The 16,421-nt window shown below is 37.7% G+C and overlaps 2 protein-coding genes across 6 annotated transcripts; one reads left to right on the plus strand and one right to left on the minus strand.

Annotated features, from left to right (window-relative positions):
* Nucleotides 1-2,583: 2,583 nt before the first annotated feature.
* Nucleotides 2,584-5,735, minus strand: LOC120015212 (serine/threonine receptor-like kinase NFP). The gene is made up of 2 exons (XM_038867514.1): nt 4,569-5,735; nt 2,584-3,592 (listed from the first exon to the last, which is right to left on the minus strand). Exons 1-2 carry the CDS (start codon nt 5,670-5,672, stop codon nt 2,858-2,860), a joined length of 1,839 nt encoding a protein of 612 aa, XP_038723442.1. The 5' UTR covers nt 5,673-5,735; the 3' UTR covers nt 2,584-2,857.
* Nucleotides 5,736-8,958: 3,223 nt separating this feature from the next.
* LOC120015547 (acylamino-acid-releasing enzyme) lies at nt 8,959-15,686 on the plus strand. Of its 5 annotated transcripts, none has more exons than XM_038868020.1 (18): nt 8,959-9,164; nt 9,772-9,944; nt 10,049-10,358; nt 10,605-10,823; nt 10,921-11,118; nt 11,277-11,351; nt 11,763-11,901; nt 12,303-12,454; nt 12,545-12,627; nt 12,712-12,830; nt 12,932-13,010; nt 13,290-13,464; nt 14,031-14,091; nt 14,224-14,346; nt 14,487-14,684; nt 14,813-14,881; nt 15,263-15,339; nt 15,433-15,686. In XM_038868020.1, exons 1-18 carry the CDS (start codon nt 8,977-8,979, stop codon nt 15,494-15,496), a joined length of 2,502 nt encoding a protein of 833 aa, XP_038723948.1. In that variant the 5' UTR covers nt 8,959-8,976; the 3' UTR covers nt 15,497-15,686. The 5 variants fall into 5 exon arrangements, with proteins under 5 accessions (XP_038723948.1, XP_038723950.1, XP_038723945.1 ...); XM_038868022.1 differs by having other exon boundaries at nt 8,960-9,164; nt 9,787-9,947; XM_038868017.1 differs by having other exon boundaries at nt 8,961-9,164; nt 9,772-9,947.
* The last annotated feature ends 735 nt before the right edge of the window (nt 15,687-16,421 follow it).

A 16,421-nucleotide genomic window follows, 5' to 3' on the forward strand; every position in this document is an offset into this window, starting at 1 on the left:
TATTTCAATCGTGATTAATTTATTTTTTCCCCAAACAAAAAGATACATTATTGATTCTATTATGCTAAATATTATAATTTTTTAAAAATTTTACAAATTTTCTTGGTGTACCGAACATAGTACCCGTTCAATAATGTAGAGGTCCTTGCTCAGATCGATTAGATACCCTCGTGAGTCTTGAACCATTCAAATGGTTGTCTTTTTTTATGAGGCCATTCAAATGATTCAATAGCTAGAGTGGTCGTCCAAAATGGTCATGCAAGGAAGGACAATCAGTGTTGGTGTCTGATTTTTTTTTTCCAACTTGTCAATTGTTTCCTTCGATAAGCTTCTTCTATCACAGTTACACATGCATTGAAAGGTCCGTTTCAATAGGAAATGAATGGACAGAACTAAATAATCGAATGATAAATTGTAACTGGAAGACAAAAAATAGGAAGTAGTACAACACGAGAAAATGCACATCCAGACAATTTACGTTTTTGTTGCACCAGCAGTAAGACTAAACAAGATACGTGCAGTCTGGCGTGGCCGACCGTCATATATATCATCGTACTGTATTGAGCTGAAGTGTCTTCTTCCACTTTCAGTCTCATTAAGAGGCGTACCCACACGGTTGTGTGGTCATATATATATATATATATATATATATATATATATGTCAAAATTAAATTTTGACCCCATGAAATTTTTATTTTTACCCCACCTAAATTTTATGTTTCATAATGTTTAATTGGATTAGAAAAAATCCAAAATGTCCAAATAAAACGGGCTTAGCCTTGCAATTGTATTTACAAGTCCAACAATATTATTAGAGCACATTGTGATAGGTGACATTCTGGGAAGGGAAAGCCGTGTGGGCCCGATGTATTCACTGAAACCGAAAACTCAAGAAGGGAAAGCCGTGCGGGCCCGATGTATTCACTGAAACAGAAAACTCAAAGCGGACAATTAGAGGGGAGAGAGGGAGCTCCATTTATGTTGGATTGGTTTAGCCTTGTAATTGTATTTACAAGTCCAACAATATTATTATAGCAGTATTGTGATAGGTCAACCCCCACTCACATGTATAAACAATATTGTCCGCTTTGAGTTGTCCGGTTCCAATGAATACATCGGGCCCTCACGACTTTATCTTCCCAATAGGTCACCCATCCCAATAGTACTCTCATAGAAACACGTTTAATTGGGGAGTTACTACATGATGTGATGTTAACCTCCAAGAAAACATATTGTTGGTGGTTAGCAACCGAAAATCATCTATATATGTTAACATGAAAGGTTTAGGTTTAGGACCCCAATTAATACTGTCAATACTAAGATGAAGGGGGCAGACAAACCCTTTCTTAGACCTGATAAATTGAGATTAGGGTTCAATCCACCCACGGGAACAAACGCTCTCACTATTCACGATTCACGATTCACGATTCTACCGCTGGACCTGGAATTACCCCAACTAAACGGCTAAAATATTAAATATATCCTTAGACTATCACATTTTTCTCTATTATGTCCTTAAACTATTTTTTTTCTTCATTCTATCCTTAAACTATTATTTTCCACATGGTTTCTCTCCTCAGTCAACTTTCCGGTGTTGACTCCGACGAAAATGCTGATGTGTCATCTGAACTCCGACTAGTTTTTTATTTTTATTTTATAATCACATGGATGCCATGTCAGCATTTTCGCCGGAGTCAACACCGGAATGCTGACTCAGGATAGAAACCATGTGGAAAACAATAGTTTGAGGATAGAATGAAGAAAAAAAATAGTTTAAGGACATAATCGAGAAAACTGCTATAATCTAAGGACATATATAATATTTTAACCCCAACTAAACTGATGCCCTACGAGAGGGGACCTAAATAAAAGGTCACCAGAACTAATAAGACTCCCGCATATCTCCAGGCCTACCACCATCACATCACCACTTCTGTGTTCGGGCGGGTCTCAGCACTTGTATCAATGTACGTATGCAACCTTGCCAACATGAATAAGAGAGATCATTAATTGAACAGATTAATGAATCTCCAAATCAAATGTTTTAGTACTGGTCATTTTCTGGACTATATAATTAATTAATGAACTCAAAGTCGGCCTTATTAATAAATTCATTGAGAATGGTTCAAATTGAAAGTAAACGAATTGAGGCAATACTCAATCTTCTTTTCTTTTTTAAAAAAATTTATTTTTAATAACACAATACTCAATTTAATATGTCCTAATTGGGTTAAAAATACTAATGTCAACATAAGGTAATGGGACGATCTCGGAAAAATACGTCGTCATAATGATCCAAAAATCCCCCAACAAACTCCATATACAATCAAATAAGGCTTAGGCTAAGCTTGGTAGGAAGGTTCGTGCTGGTTGGTGAGGGGACGGGATCCCATAAAAATTTAGATGTTTTCAGTGTTATTAAAACCTCCGGAAGGTCAGACAATAAAACCGGTGAACCGATCACTAAGCCGACATGCTTCTGTCAAAATACCAATTATGATTTGAAACTTGATTTATATATGTATTAGGTGTATTGTTCTGTATCAAATAAGTGGTGTGAACTTAATTTTCTCATTTCTTGGATTTTTTTATGAATGATCATATAATATTATGATGGTATTATTCTTAACATAATTTTTAATATTAATACAAGTTTGATCGATGCAGTTCGACCGATGATCCGTTGGTTGAACCAACGAACTAGTAACCCAGTCTCTCGCTCGGATCAATGTCCGACACGATTTTTATAACATTGAATAATTTACTATGGAATCCTTTCGCAACCCTCCCCCTAACCATCGCAAACTCTCCTTCCCTAGCTTAGCCTACAAAGGTCCCTATAACATCACAATACTATTTACCTTGCCACGACAAGAGGGGATGACAATCCATCATCTGATAATTCAAAGACGAAATCTTCACTCTTGCACAACGCATAAACAATGTCCACCATAGTAGGCCTTTTAGAAGGATCTCTGTGCAAGCAAGCAATGGCGACAGTCATCACATTCATCACGCTATCCATGGAACATGACTCCTTCAACAGAACCTCATCCATCCATACTTTCAAATTCTTCGCTTTCTTCTCCTCAGTCCCATTCGAAATTCCATCAATTTTTGCCCACAAAACCTTACCCTCTTCATCCACAGCTTCCTTGGCCGATACAAGCTCGAGCAGAACCACCCCGAATGAGAAAACATCCATTTTCGTTGACACCACACCGTCTGCTAAATACTCGGGTGCAATGTAGCCTTGAGTTCCAACAATGTGCATTGTTATGGCATTGCATCCAGATTTTGCTAGTCCAAAGTTGGCAATTTTGGCTCTCATGCTCGAGTCTAAGAGAATGTTGCTGCTTTTGATGTCTTTGTGTACGACTTGAGGCCTTGTGTGCTCATGGATGTATTGCAGACCATTTGCAACATCAGTGGCAATTCGTAACCTTGTTTTCCAGCTCAGTTTTTCCATCTTGTTCCCGTGTAACCATGTGTGGAGAGAGCCATTTTCAATGTACTCGTAAATCAGATAGCAGTTTGCATCGTCAGGGTCTATGCAGAACCCCTCTAGCTTCACCAAATTTCCATGGTTTACCTTCAACGCAAAATCATGGTTTTGTTAGTAAAGACAGATATATAGAACAAATCTTCAAAACATCTGCTTCAAATCAAAGTTGTCGGTATGAATCCATAGTTCACGCCTGCAGTTTTTACCAAATTAACCTAATCAAACTACCTTTAGATGGTGCATCTGCAATTGAATCCCAAAAAGGTTGAGGGTTAAAAAAGAAAGCAAGTTGATCCGCCATTACAGGATCAAGGCATCGCATCGCCGATTCGCCATTACAGAATCAAGGCAATAATACAGACCAAATGTGTTACAAGAAAATTGCTCAAATTCAGACCATGGACATAAGAGGACATCACTGGAGTTTAACAGAAAAGAATTCTATTATATTGTCCATAGTATGTATTATCCTTCCTGTATTTGATATAAGCTGAACTTCTATCCGTAAAACAACTGACTAAATCCAGGAAATGACAATGTTGACATTTTTTTGATCGTCTTGATGGTGCATTAAACTATTTAAGCAGAACTCCTTTACATAATTTAGTGTTCCTGGAAGAATATATTATAGCTCTTTGAGGACAGCAGATCAAAATGAAATTATGACATTGTTTGTGGGGCACTAAATTGACAGATCATACACCTAGCCACCTTTGTTATTTATTGATTAGAAAAACAAAAATCTGCAACTAGTGACCAAGTTATTCCACTATACCCTCATCTTTTGAAATGTCTCTTCTATCATTTCTTTTTAAGTCATACAGTCAGTAGATTCTCCTCTTATACTTATCAAAACCAACTAAGGCAATTTGGGCCAATGCCAATTCACTTATCCCCACACTGAGAGATAATTGTCATAGTTTAAACCTAAAATGCATACAAGTTGTGATATAGATGCTAACATATTCAGTTATGTGATCAGAGAAAGTATGCATAAACATTAGTTAAGTTACTGGAAAATAAACTGGGGAAGTGGTTTACCATATGTGAAAGATATATTTACCTTCTGTAAGATCTTCAGTTCCTCATAGGCATTCCACTTCATCTTCTTGATTGCATAGACTTCTCCACCAATGGATCCCTTGTACACAGACCCTTGAATCAAGTAATTGTCACTAAACCCATCAGTAGCTTCTCTAAGTTCTTCAATTTTGAACACCCTGTACTTGTCCAAGCAATCTGATACATCAGCCATCAAGTTCACCTCTGCCCCCTTGAACCCTTTCCCTCCCATGTTGAATTGCATCTTCTGTTTCTCTTCATCACTCACTGCCTTTCTCTTCTTCATTAACCCTTCTCTGTAAATCCAAATACCAACAACCAAAGCCAACAACAGCCCAGTAATTCCAAGCCCAATTGCCAACCCTGTAACCTCCGCTTTCCTGTCATCGTCATCAGGAGCAACAGCAGGAGCCACGGCAGGCTGTGTTAGCAGTGGAAGTTGGGTCACCGGAACGAAAATGGTATCAAAAGGTTGTATGTTATTGCCATTCAAATTGGTTATGGCATCGGATTGTATCCCAAACAGAGAAGCAACAGCTGATAAGTTATCAGAAGGTTGGAACACATAGGACACTAAATAATTCACTTGATTTTGCAAAAGGGTTTGATTGGGGCATTTGCAGAAGATCGGAAAGATTATATTGTCACCGATTTGGAGCAGGGTTGGGACTTTAGTTGGATTGAAAACCTCAACAGACTGGTAGGTGGTCAGGTTCTGGAAATTCTGAGTGGACACAAAGTAGAAAGTGTCGTCTAGCTTGATTTTGTAAGTCTGATTTGATGCGGAGATGCTAAGACTGGTATTGAAGGTATTGCAAGAGCAAGTCAAAGGGACAAAGAGGGGTTGGTCAGGGATGAGAGGTGAAGATGGAGAGGAGATGTTACTGGGTTGTGCTATCATGAGGCGACTAACTGAGAAAAGATCAGCTATGGAGGCAAGGTCAAGAAAATCAGGAGCCATGGCTCGGTAGAAGGCATAGGTTTGGCATGGATTGCTGGTCTGGTTAGGCGTACATGAGGGGCCTATGATGCTTGTTTGGGCTTGAGAGGTATGGAGATGGAGGTGGTAGCAGAGGAAGAAGAGCAAGAAGGCAGAGGTTCCCATCTTTGCCTGTGTAATTCTGTCCTCCTCCTTGGCCCTGAAATTGCTTATATCGGATCTGCATAAAAGTTTCAAGTCAAAGCTGCTTATGTTTCTTCATTTTGTCCCATGAATGGATCCGGGTCCCACCCTGATTGAAGCCAACGGTCCCTATGTTATTCAAATAATTTTTTATCAAAAAAAAAAAAGACTAAATAATTATTGAAGCCGTTTCTTCGTATATATCATTGCTCTCTCATTATTTTCTCACAATCTTACGACATGATTGATTACTTTTTTAATGCTGAAACCAAAGATCAGTGACAAAACTAGAGAGAAGACTTTAAGCAGCACAAATTTTTGGTCACTATAAGCGTTTATCCGGTCTCATTCAGTCATCGAATGTTTTAATGTTCAGACTTGAGAATTCGTAGTTGAAAATTGTTTCAATATGCATACTCGGACATACGTTCGAACTTGAGAATTCATAGTTGAAAATTGTTTTAATATACACACTCGGACATATTTTTGACTATTCAAACATATTTGTCCGAACAATGAGAATTCTATCCTTGAATGTATATTGAAATAATTTTCAGTCTCAAATAAAAAAACGTTCCGCTACTAAGTTGAAAATTAATAACTCCTTAAATGACCAAAAAGTGAATTAACAGAAGCACAAATGGAACAAATTGGCCGTAAATTGGCCGCTACCCTTCGGTGGTGTCTAGTGTGGAAAATGAATTGTTAGGTCCTAGAATTCTTTTGTATTCATGTGTGGACGCAAGATCATCCGATAAGGTCTTGACTTCTATGAAAAAAAAGATAAGGTCTTGACTGACTACCCCATGGCGGCCATGACTTTTAACATAAATGGTCGGAGGTGGCGGTGAAAATTAAAGCCAGGGTACATGGCGTATGGGAAAGGTTATCAGCCAAAGTCAAGTCTGAAATTTAAAATGGATGCCAGGCCATCAAATCCATCAGCGAAAAAGAAGTCCACACAACTGTTTGCAGCTAAAGATATCAGTCAATTTTAAGGAATCAAAACAAACGAGGGATCTCTGTCATAAACAGTGATTGAAGCATTACCACAAAAATTGATTAAATATTAATTTAAAATTTTGTAAATAAGAAAAATCAAATCAAGTTTGAGACGATGGTATTTAAGACGATTTCATGGCTCTGTCTCTAAGCAACGTCGTCTAAGGATAAAACAGTCTAGAATCTCTGTCAGTGATCTCTATCCTCTACACACAAGAACACAAAAAATTACAATACTCGTTGTCGTCTTTCTCAAATCGTATGTCTCAAAGAGACTCATCCTTCTATTTATAATCCTCGAAAGTAGGATTGAAACTTGGGTCTAAGACACAATTCCCAAAACCTTAACCATTGTCGTACCCTTCAAGTCATGTTTAAAACACACATAAAATTGTTTTTAAATATATACAAACATCAACAACAGCTAATACTGCCGCAATAAGGATGAGTTTGGCATTGTTTATGAACACCGGAAAAAAACAGAAACATGTAAAACCTAGCACTCAAAAGTTCCACTCAAAGTTCATTCATTGTTAATGAAAAATGCTCTTATGACTTGGAGGATAGGCCTTGAATGCTCTTGCAGCAAGAACATGACGTTTTACGGGCAGAAGGTGTAATAAAATTTCATTTTAACTTGCAGAACCATATGATTACTGAACATAAATTCAATCCAAATCCCTCAAGATTCAGTCACAATTGCAAATGCCCTATTCCATTCCAGTTGCTTAATAAACCAAATCAAAGTAGAAGTAATACGTCTTGCTTGTCGAATTGGCGATTTCGTTTTTTCATTGACCATACAACGTAGAAAAAAAAGTACGAAGAAGCTCTTGCTGTAGTGGTAGCCACTCCTTATGATTTCGAACAGGTTATAGGTTTGAATACTAGCATACACTAAAAACAGCTATTATTAAAATGAATAGTATTCATAAAAGAAAAAGGAAATATACAAAAGTTGGGCAATGAGAAAATCTGAAATAAAAGAAACTGAGTTCATTAAAGGAAACGCTATATCATCCATACCTATGTTGTCTGTACTAGAGCTGTCCAAATTAACTGTTGGACTGAACCGACTGACTACACCAACCGATTGGTCTATTATTGTCAAAGATATGTTAATGACGATCGACCGAAAAACCGACGAAACCGCCAATAACCAACCAATCGATTGGTTATTTTTATGTTAAAAAACCTATCATGGTTGCCCCTAGTTTGTACAATTACAATTAACAGTTCTATTCACATAAGATAAATTATCTTTTCATTATGTCATCCATCTTCCATGTGATATCCCAGAGGTCTCCATACTTCTCATTGAACTCCCATACTATCATTGTCTTAAAATCATTTATTAACTTGTCAAGAGCTCCCCTCCCCATATTGTTTACTTGAGGTTCAAAGTTGTCTGATTTTGCAGGTTTATACATCTCAATTATACAGAATAGTATGGTAAACAGCCCTGCTCCAATGAATAAGTACTCTCCCTATAAGGACAAGAGATGACAGAAACGTCCTAGATATATGAGGCCTTTTTACCATATCACCAGTGGGATTCAAGAATAAAAAATCTTACAAATCAAGGTTTAATCAAGATTCGAAATTACAAGAGTGTTTAAGTACATCCCGACAGCAATTGCTGGAAGGAAACCATAGCGCTAGTCATACGTAATATAATTTGACATGAATGGGATTCACAATTGCTTGTCTCAATACGCTAACCCTAACCCTAACCCTAACCCTAACCCTAGTTTTAGAATCCATAGAGCTGATTTTGGGGATTGAATTGGAAGAAAGAGCTGAGAGTGAGACTCTCATTTCTCTTTTGAACTATCATCCAGATTTAGTAACGGTTGTCCAAATGAACCGTTCGGGCGAACTTATTGGCTGCTTATTGTCACGGATTGACCAAAAAATCGATCAAAAAACTGAAAAAACCAACCAAACCGTTAATAACCGATCGATTGGCAGCTTAACTAGGGTAGGGTAGTCCAAATTAATCGTTTAGATAGAACCGATGGGTCAGTTATCGTCAAAAGATATGCTAATGAGGACCAATCGAAAAATCAAAAAACCCAACACAATCAACCAAATCACCCGAAATCAACTGTGGACACCCCTAAACTTAACAGTTTCTTATGAACCCTCAATGTCCACTCGGTTTGGATGAAGTTTTACATGAATGGCTGTTACTAAATTAAAATGACAGATGAATGATGTTGTTCCACGTGTTGAAAGAAAACTGTGATGTTTACTATTACACATTCATCGTTGGATTGGTCCGATGGGAAGCTCGGCAATGCGGAATCTCCTAGTGCAAATGGGAACGATACCTTTTTTATCCACCACTCTCAACTACTCGCCCGTGGTATTGCATCGCCTTCCATTCCTTCATTCTTCTCGCCTTCATCGTTTATTTCGTTCTTCCACTTTCACTCGAGCTCCCTCTCTCCGACCGATTTCTCCATCCATGTAAGCTTTCTCTCTGTGGCGTACTTGGATTTATGTTTCTGTGTAGTTCACCTGTTGACTATCTTGTTGACATGGTCGTATAAGTTGAAATAACTGTGACATCCTCCTTTGTTTCTTAGTTTTGATTTCAATCTTCGATAATCATTGCTTGTTCGTCGTCGGATTGATTATATACGTATACACTGTTGACATAATGCTATATATTACATTTGCCTTAGTTCATTGATTGTAGTTGCTCTGGCGTATCAGAATCACATAGTTTTTAAGCATCAATTGGGAATTGTTTAAGCTATCAGCGAGTGTCTTATTTCTGAATTGATGGATAAAAACCATTTTGAGGCCACTTGGTAGATTCTTTTTCTCCGTTTTCATTCTCAGTGTATTGCATCAGCAGTGTATCCCATACTGTATGAAGCGTACCTACTTGCAAATCTTCATATATCCAATCTTTTACATTTGAGGCCAAGCTATTCTTTCTTGTTGTTGTATTGCACTTAGGATCCTGTGTATAAAATTTCTCAGGCCTGATTGAGAAACATGTCACAATTCTATATTTTTCTTGTCCGGTTTCTGTCTGTTGATTCATTTTTTTACTCTGAATGACTAGTAAAACATTATCCAGCTTTCTAGACATGGAAGGTTCTAAAGCTGGCCTAGTAGAAGAAATGCCACTGGGGTTAGATGCAACTACTGATGAAGAATACGTGTCCCAGTCCAAGTTACTTCAAGACTTCAACAGCATCTCCAGCATTGAGAAGGCATGGACTTTTAAATCCGAGGGTGGTACGAGTATTTATGTTTTTGCTCTCCTTTTTGTTCTTTTTATTTTATTTTCTTCCTCAAGCCAACACTCATAGTTTTTGGATGGAAAATGCTTGTTGCAGGAGTAGGTTCCCAGGCAATGTTTTTAGTAAGCCAATCAAATCTTTTGGCAAACAAGAGGAAAAAATTTATTCTATCTGCTAACATTTCGAAAGGCACTGACAAATCAGTAGAATTCCAATTGCCCCCATTTCCTGTTGAGATGAGCGATGTGTCTGCAATTGTTCCATCACCATCAGGTTCAAAGCTTCTTGTTATTCGGAATCCAGAAAATGAATCTCCCACAAAATTTGAAATATGGGGGCAGTCTCAGTTGTCGAAGGAGTTTCACGTCCCCCAATCTGTTCATGGCTCGGTATATACTGATGGATGGTAATTAATTAGAGGAATGTGTGAATCTATTTTTGCTAATAGATGTAGAATTAATTGTAAAATTATTAGTTGCTTCGCAGGTGTTTTGTTTGTGAAATTGTTCACGTTAGTTTCAAAACTGCTACATTAGTATTAGTAAGAGCAGCAATTCATTTGTAGAAATGCTGTATTACTTTATTTTACATGCATGCTATATCATCCTTGCATACCAGGGAAAGAAAATTCAACGCTTACCTCTTTGTATAGGTTTGAGGGTATTTCGTGGAACTTCGACGAAACTCTCATTGCTTATGTTGCTGAAGAAACATCTCCATCCAGGCCTACATTTAGTAGCTTGGGCTACAAGAACAGTGGCTCCACAAAGGATTGCAATAGCTGGAAAGGTCAAGGGGATTGGGCTGAGGACTGGGGGGAGACTTATGCAGGAAAGAGGCAACCTGCACTCTTTGTCATCAATGTTGACAGGTTTCATGCTGCCTCTCTTTATATTTTTTAAGATGCAATTTTCTAAGTCAGGTTTCTCTTTTGAAGTAAGCATGACAAGTTTACTTGACCGTGTTAGCAGTGGAGAGGTACAAGCTGTTAAAGGAATCAAAACGTCCTTGAGCGTTGGCCAAGTTGTGTGGGCTCCATTTACTGGAGGCTCTTATCAATATTTGATTTTCGTTGGGTGGTCATCAGACACTAGAAAGCTTGGAATGAAATACTGCTACAATAGGCCTTGTGCCCTATATGCAGTTAGAGCACCACTTTTGAAATTGTAAGCAAATGAATTTGAATTTTGAAGTCAATTGGGTGACTTGCTTCAGTAAAATACTCCTCTGTTTTGCTATCCGTTTCAATGTGTCAATGTTTTCTCATTGGGAATGCAACTATGCACCAATTTTTCATATTTTTAAATTTCTTGGAATCTACCAGGGATGGTTCAATAGAAGATTTTCCTGTCTGTAACCTGACTCAGAGCATGGGTAGTGCCTTTTTTCCGCGGTTCAGGTACACTATCAGTCTGGAGAAAATCCCTTTAATACTCTTTGTCCATTTTCTCCATCACTTCACATGAATGTCATACTCTGATACTCATTAGAAGACCTAACTGTTGGCATCCACATCATATGTAGTTTTAAACCCAACTTACTAGGTAATTTTCATTTGCCTCAATATTTTATTTGGTGTCATATAATGTGAGTTCTTTATTTTTGATCAGTAATTCATTCTTGCATGATTGATTTGTTTTGACTGAATCTCTGTAGCCTTTAGGCATGCCAATTGTTTTTATATAAATTTGATGCTCCTTTAAAAAAAAACTGGAGAAAATTGAAGTGTGTGAAGCTGTATAAAATAATTACTATGTACAATATTAACACGGTCATCTAACATGCTGATTTTATTTTGTTTCTTTCCAAGTCCGGAAGGAGAGCATCTTCTGTTTTTGTCTGCACAAAGTTCTGTCGACTCAGGGGCACATTGTGCAACAAATTCGCTTTACCGAATTGATTGGCCAAGTGATAGAAAGCCAAGTCCAACTGCCAAAATAAGTGATGTGGTGAGCCTATCTTTTATCTGTTTAATCCTAGTTGAATATGTCATTCACTCACATCATTGTTTTTGATACCTTGACATGTAAAATGTAAAATGTAAATTGTGCACGTTGGTTTGTTCGCTTGTTTGTAAGGTGTTTTGGGGTGGGTGGTGGGGGTTGGGAGAGGTAACAGGGAACCGCGCTCTTGAAGCACTACTTTTACCCATTCATATAACTTGTTACTTTTTTCTCTGTGCTCTTTCCAACCACAAAAAGAAGGATTAAAAAATGAAAAAGAAAAGATGCAATCATATATAATTTTGAGAATTGCAAAAGAGTAGAAACATTTAGTGAGGGTCTCTTTCTTCTTCTTTTTTTCTCCTATATAACCACTTCATGGTCATAATTGATATAAATGTTTGCAGGTTCCTGTCACCCAGTGTGGGGAGGATGGTTGCTTCCCAGGGCTTTATTGTTCTAGTATCCTTAGTTCTCCATGGCTTTCTGATGGACACACTATGATTTTATCTTCAATATGGGGCAGCAGAGAAGTATTGCTTTCTGTGAATATATTGAGGTGGGTGTGACCTGGTATAACTTTGTGTCATGTACACTGACATTAAATCTTTTATTGGCAAGTAGCTTATGAGTGGCTTGATATATACAGTGGGGAAATATCACGTGCCACTCCTGCTGATTCTGATTTTTCATGGCATGTCGTTGCACTGGATGGGGATAACATTATTGCTGGTAACTCCAAATTGTGATTTGGACTTTAATCAGTATTATATAAGCAGGAATAAATAAAAGTTATCTCGTTTCCTTTTTCTCTAGTGTCTAGCAGTCCAATAGATGTTCCAGAACTCAAATATGGTTATCTTGTTGAGAAACCAAAGAGTGCTCAATGGAGTTGGTCTGCTGTATCAAGCTCCATATTCAGATGCTCTGAGTCGGTTTGTATTACTTTCCTTTTGAGCTTATGTTCTGGACTATTTAATGAATTTCCCCCTGAACTCATATGTCTTTGTAGTAAAAAGGTATCTTCTTATAACAGGTTAGATCTCTATTGTCCTCTCTTCAATTCAGTATTAAGAAAATTCCTGTCAAGGATATCTCCGATTGCCAGACAAAAGGTATTGTAAACATAACTGGTTTCCTAGCACGCCGCTATCTAAATTTTTATTGCTTATGGAGTGAGTGGGAAGGACTAATATCATGTTGTTGATGTACTGTGGGAATGGTGTTGTGCCTATATTTTAATCTACCACTGTTTACAACAGTCGAGGAAATTTTGTCGAAGCTTATTTTCCTTTAGTTGGTGACAGAGTGGTGCAGGCTTTTGGACATCAGCCATGATGCATATTATGCCAATAATATGTTTTCCTTGGCCTCCATCTCTTATTTGATTTCAGGTGCTACCAGACCTTATGAAGCTATACTAGTGTCTTCCAATTTGGAGAATGCTTCTTCTGATCCACTAATTGTAGTCCTTCATGGAGGCCCTCATTCTGTCTCATTGTCAAGCTTCTCAAAGTCCTTGGCATTTCTCTCTTCAATTGGTTACAGCTTGTTAGTTGTAAATTATAGGTGAGATGCTTTCTACTCCACCACATTACAAAAATACACATGCGCACACACACACACTCACTCCCCACCCCATCGCCTGTCTCAAACTGGAAGGCAGAGAGAGTATGAAGAAGGTGTTTTCATACAAGAATGAAGTGGTTTCATCAATTTTAATGTGGAGATGTAACTGGTGCATCCAAAGGACGCAGTATTGTAATTGTTAATTGGGGATGACTTGACCTTTTGTTGATTTGATTCAAAATTAAAATATAAGAACTGTTATGTTAATCACTGACAAGACCAGCTTTTCAATGATGTCAACATAATTGCTATTATCAATTGAACATCTCCTAGCACAAGATAGTCTGAACATGGTTTTCCCTGTATAGATTCTCTTGGAAATATCAAGAAGTATGAGCAAGTCGCTGATTGATGTTTGTGTTTAATATGAGGATGTTGCTAACACCAGCATAATATTTTGGCCCCATATACTTGACGACTCCTTTTCTACTTTTAACCCATATAATTTGAAATAACTGGTATTGATTTTTCGTTCTTTCTTTTTCTACCATGTTAAATATTTATAGAGGATCATTGGGATTTGGTGAGGAAGCATTGCAATCTCTTCCAGGGAAAGTTGGGTCGCAGGTACATACTCCCTCATCCACTTTTGTTTTGCTTTTGCATAGGTAGTTAGCAATTCATTTCACATCATGCTAGTTCCTCGAATAGTTTACTAAATTTAGGTGTGATCCTTTCCCCTTATCATACTATCTGCAGGATGTCAATGACGTGCTCGCTGCTATAGATTATGTCATCGACTCGGGACTTGTTAGACCTTCTAAGTTGGCTGTGGTTGGTGGTTCACATGGTGGCTTTCTAACAACTCACTTGATTGGCCAGGTGCAGTAGTTTTCTGTTTTAATTAATACTGATTTCCCAACCACATGTGCTTCAGTGGATTCGTAAATTGCATGTTCATCTTATGTGTGGGATATCTTAAAGTTATTCCTTCTGTGAATTTTTTTTTTTTTTTTTTGCAGGCACCAGATAAATTTGTTGCAGCAGCTGCGAGAAATCCAGTTTGTAACCTTGCATCAATGGTTGGTATATCTGATATCCCTGATTGGTGCTATGTAGAAACCTATGGAAGGGAGGGCAAAAATAAATTTACGGATGCACCTTCAGCTGAGGAGCTTGCCATATTTCACAGCAAGTCTCCCATATCACACATTGCCAAGGTAGGCTTGTTGGAGGGACAACTACGTTCTCATTTGTTAGAGGGGTATTCGGTGGAAAAGCATATGAGATGGAAAAGCGATGCTCTCATGATCTGGATTCTATAAAACTCACATGATCCTTTGTGCAGGTCAAAACGCCCACCCTCTTTCTCTTAGGTGCTCAAGATCTCCGTGTTCCTGTTTCTAATGGTTTGCAAGTAAGAATTTTTCACCTTCATATCGTGTGATTTTGGTAAATGTCTATTTTATTCCTATGATTTGACAACTACTGCTAGAGCTGAAGTGCTTCATCACTCATCAGGCTGTTCACAGAATGAGACTATAATTATGAACACTGGGATTTTCTTGAATCTGCTTTTCCTTCTTTCTTCTATATAGTTTTCTCATTTACTGGACATCAGGGGGCAGTATTTCTCCATAATTCAGTGGCCTAGTGAGCGATTCTTTAGGGTAGTGGCTATTGGAATACCCTCTCTTTTTTGTGTGTGTAATAGTGGAGTGTACTTTAGATATACTGTCATAGGTGTTATCATACTGGCAACATCAAAACATGACACTTCTGGGTTTAAACTCTGTAGTATGCGCGGGCGTTGAAGGAAAAGGGGGTTGAGGTCAAGGTGATCGTGTTCCCGAACGACGTTCATGGAATTGAGAGGTAAGCTTTTCCTTTGCATGCCCTTAAGCATTCTAGTATTTATCCAATGCCTGTCAAGCTGAAGCTCCCTTCCTACATGTTTCCTTTCTGCAGACCGCAATCTGACTTTGAAAGCTTCCTGAATATTGGTGTGTGGTTCAAGAAGTACTGCAAATAAGAAGGCACATCTAAGAATTGATGTCTTTTATCCGTCATTGATTGGTGGAGGCTGCAAATTTAAGCTAATTGTTGAAGTACATAAACAATCTGTTAACTTTGATAAGGGAAATGCAGTCATGAAAATCCCAATCCGCCATGTAAAGACAGTCTTTAATGGTTAATATGCTAGGTTATTGCCTATTAGCATATGTTTTTACTAGGTCATTTATTTTCAGTTTTCTCACCACATAATAGAAAAGATTCTTCCAGAGAGAATGATAAATACCGCCAAAGCCTAATACTGCGGAGAAAAAGTGAAGCACTCCAGATGCAAAAGTATGAAAATGTATCTATAACTTCTCCATCGGGATCTACCCCCAACCTAGATTAGCTAGGCGGGGAACTAAAATTAATCCCTAGTCATACATTGGTTTATTCGGTAATAAATGATCTGCTTCAAATAAGTTCATTGTGCCAACCCAGAATATGATTAATCTAGCATGTGCTACATGAACCCCAATTTACTAGATAAATTGAAAAGTCGGACATTCCCGATCAAATGAACCCGGTGTGTTCTTGGGCACGATATATAAAGGAAACTTTTGAAACAAATATGAGAAAATTAGGAATTTTTCTTACGTTTGATTTTCTTTGAAACAAACGGAACATGACTATTGCTACAGTCGGTTGAATTGACTTCTTTTGGTTGGGAAATTCAAATTTCACTAGCCACACTAAGAATTTATAATATTTTCCTGAAAAAATTAATTTCTTCCTGGAAATTTTTTTTTCTTTGATAGAAAATGAGTTTAGAATTTACGGTTTATATATTTTAGGTTCTATTACTGTTGGAATTTCGGATAATGGATTATTTGGGGGGTTTGGCGTGTGGGCTAAGTTGCCCTATGCAAAGCTTTTTGTTAAAAGTAAATGATAAATAAATA

The sequence above is a fragment of the Tripterygium wilfordii genome, chromosome 14, assembly GCF_013401445.1.
Source record: "Tripterygium wilfordii isolate XIE 37 chromosome 14, ASM1340144v1, whole genome shotgun sequence".
NCBI classification, from domain to species: Eukaryota; Viridiplantae; Streptophyta; class Magnoliopsida; order Celastrales; family Celastraceae; genus Tripterygium; species Tripterygium wilfordii.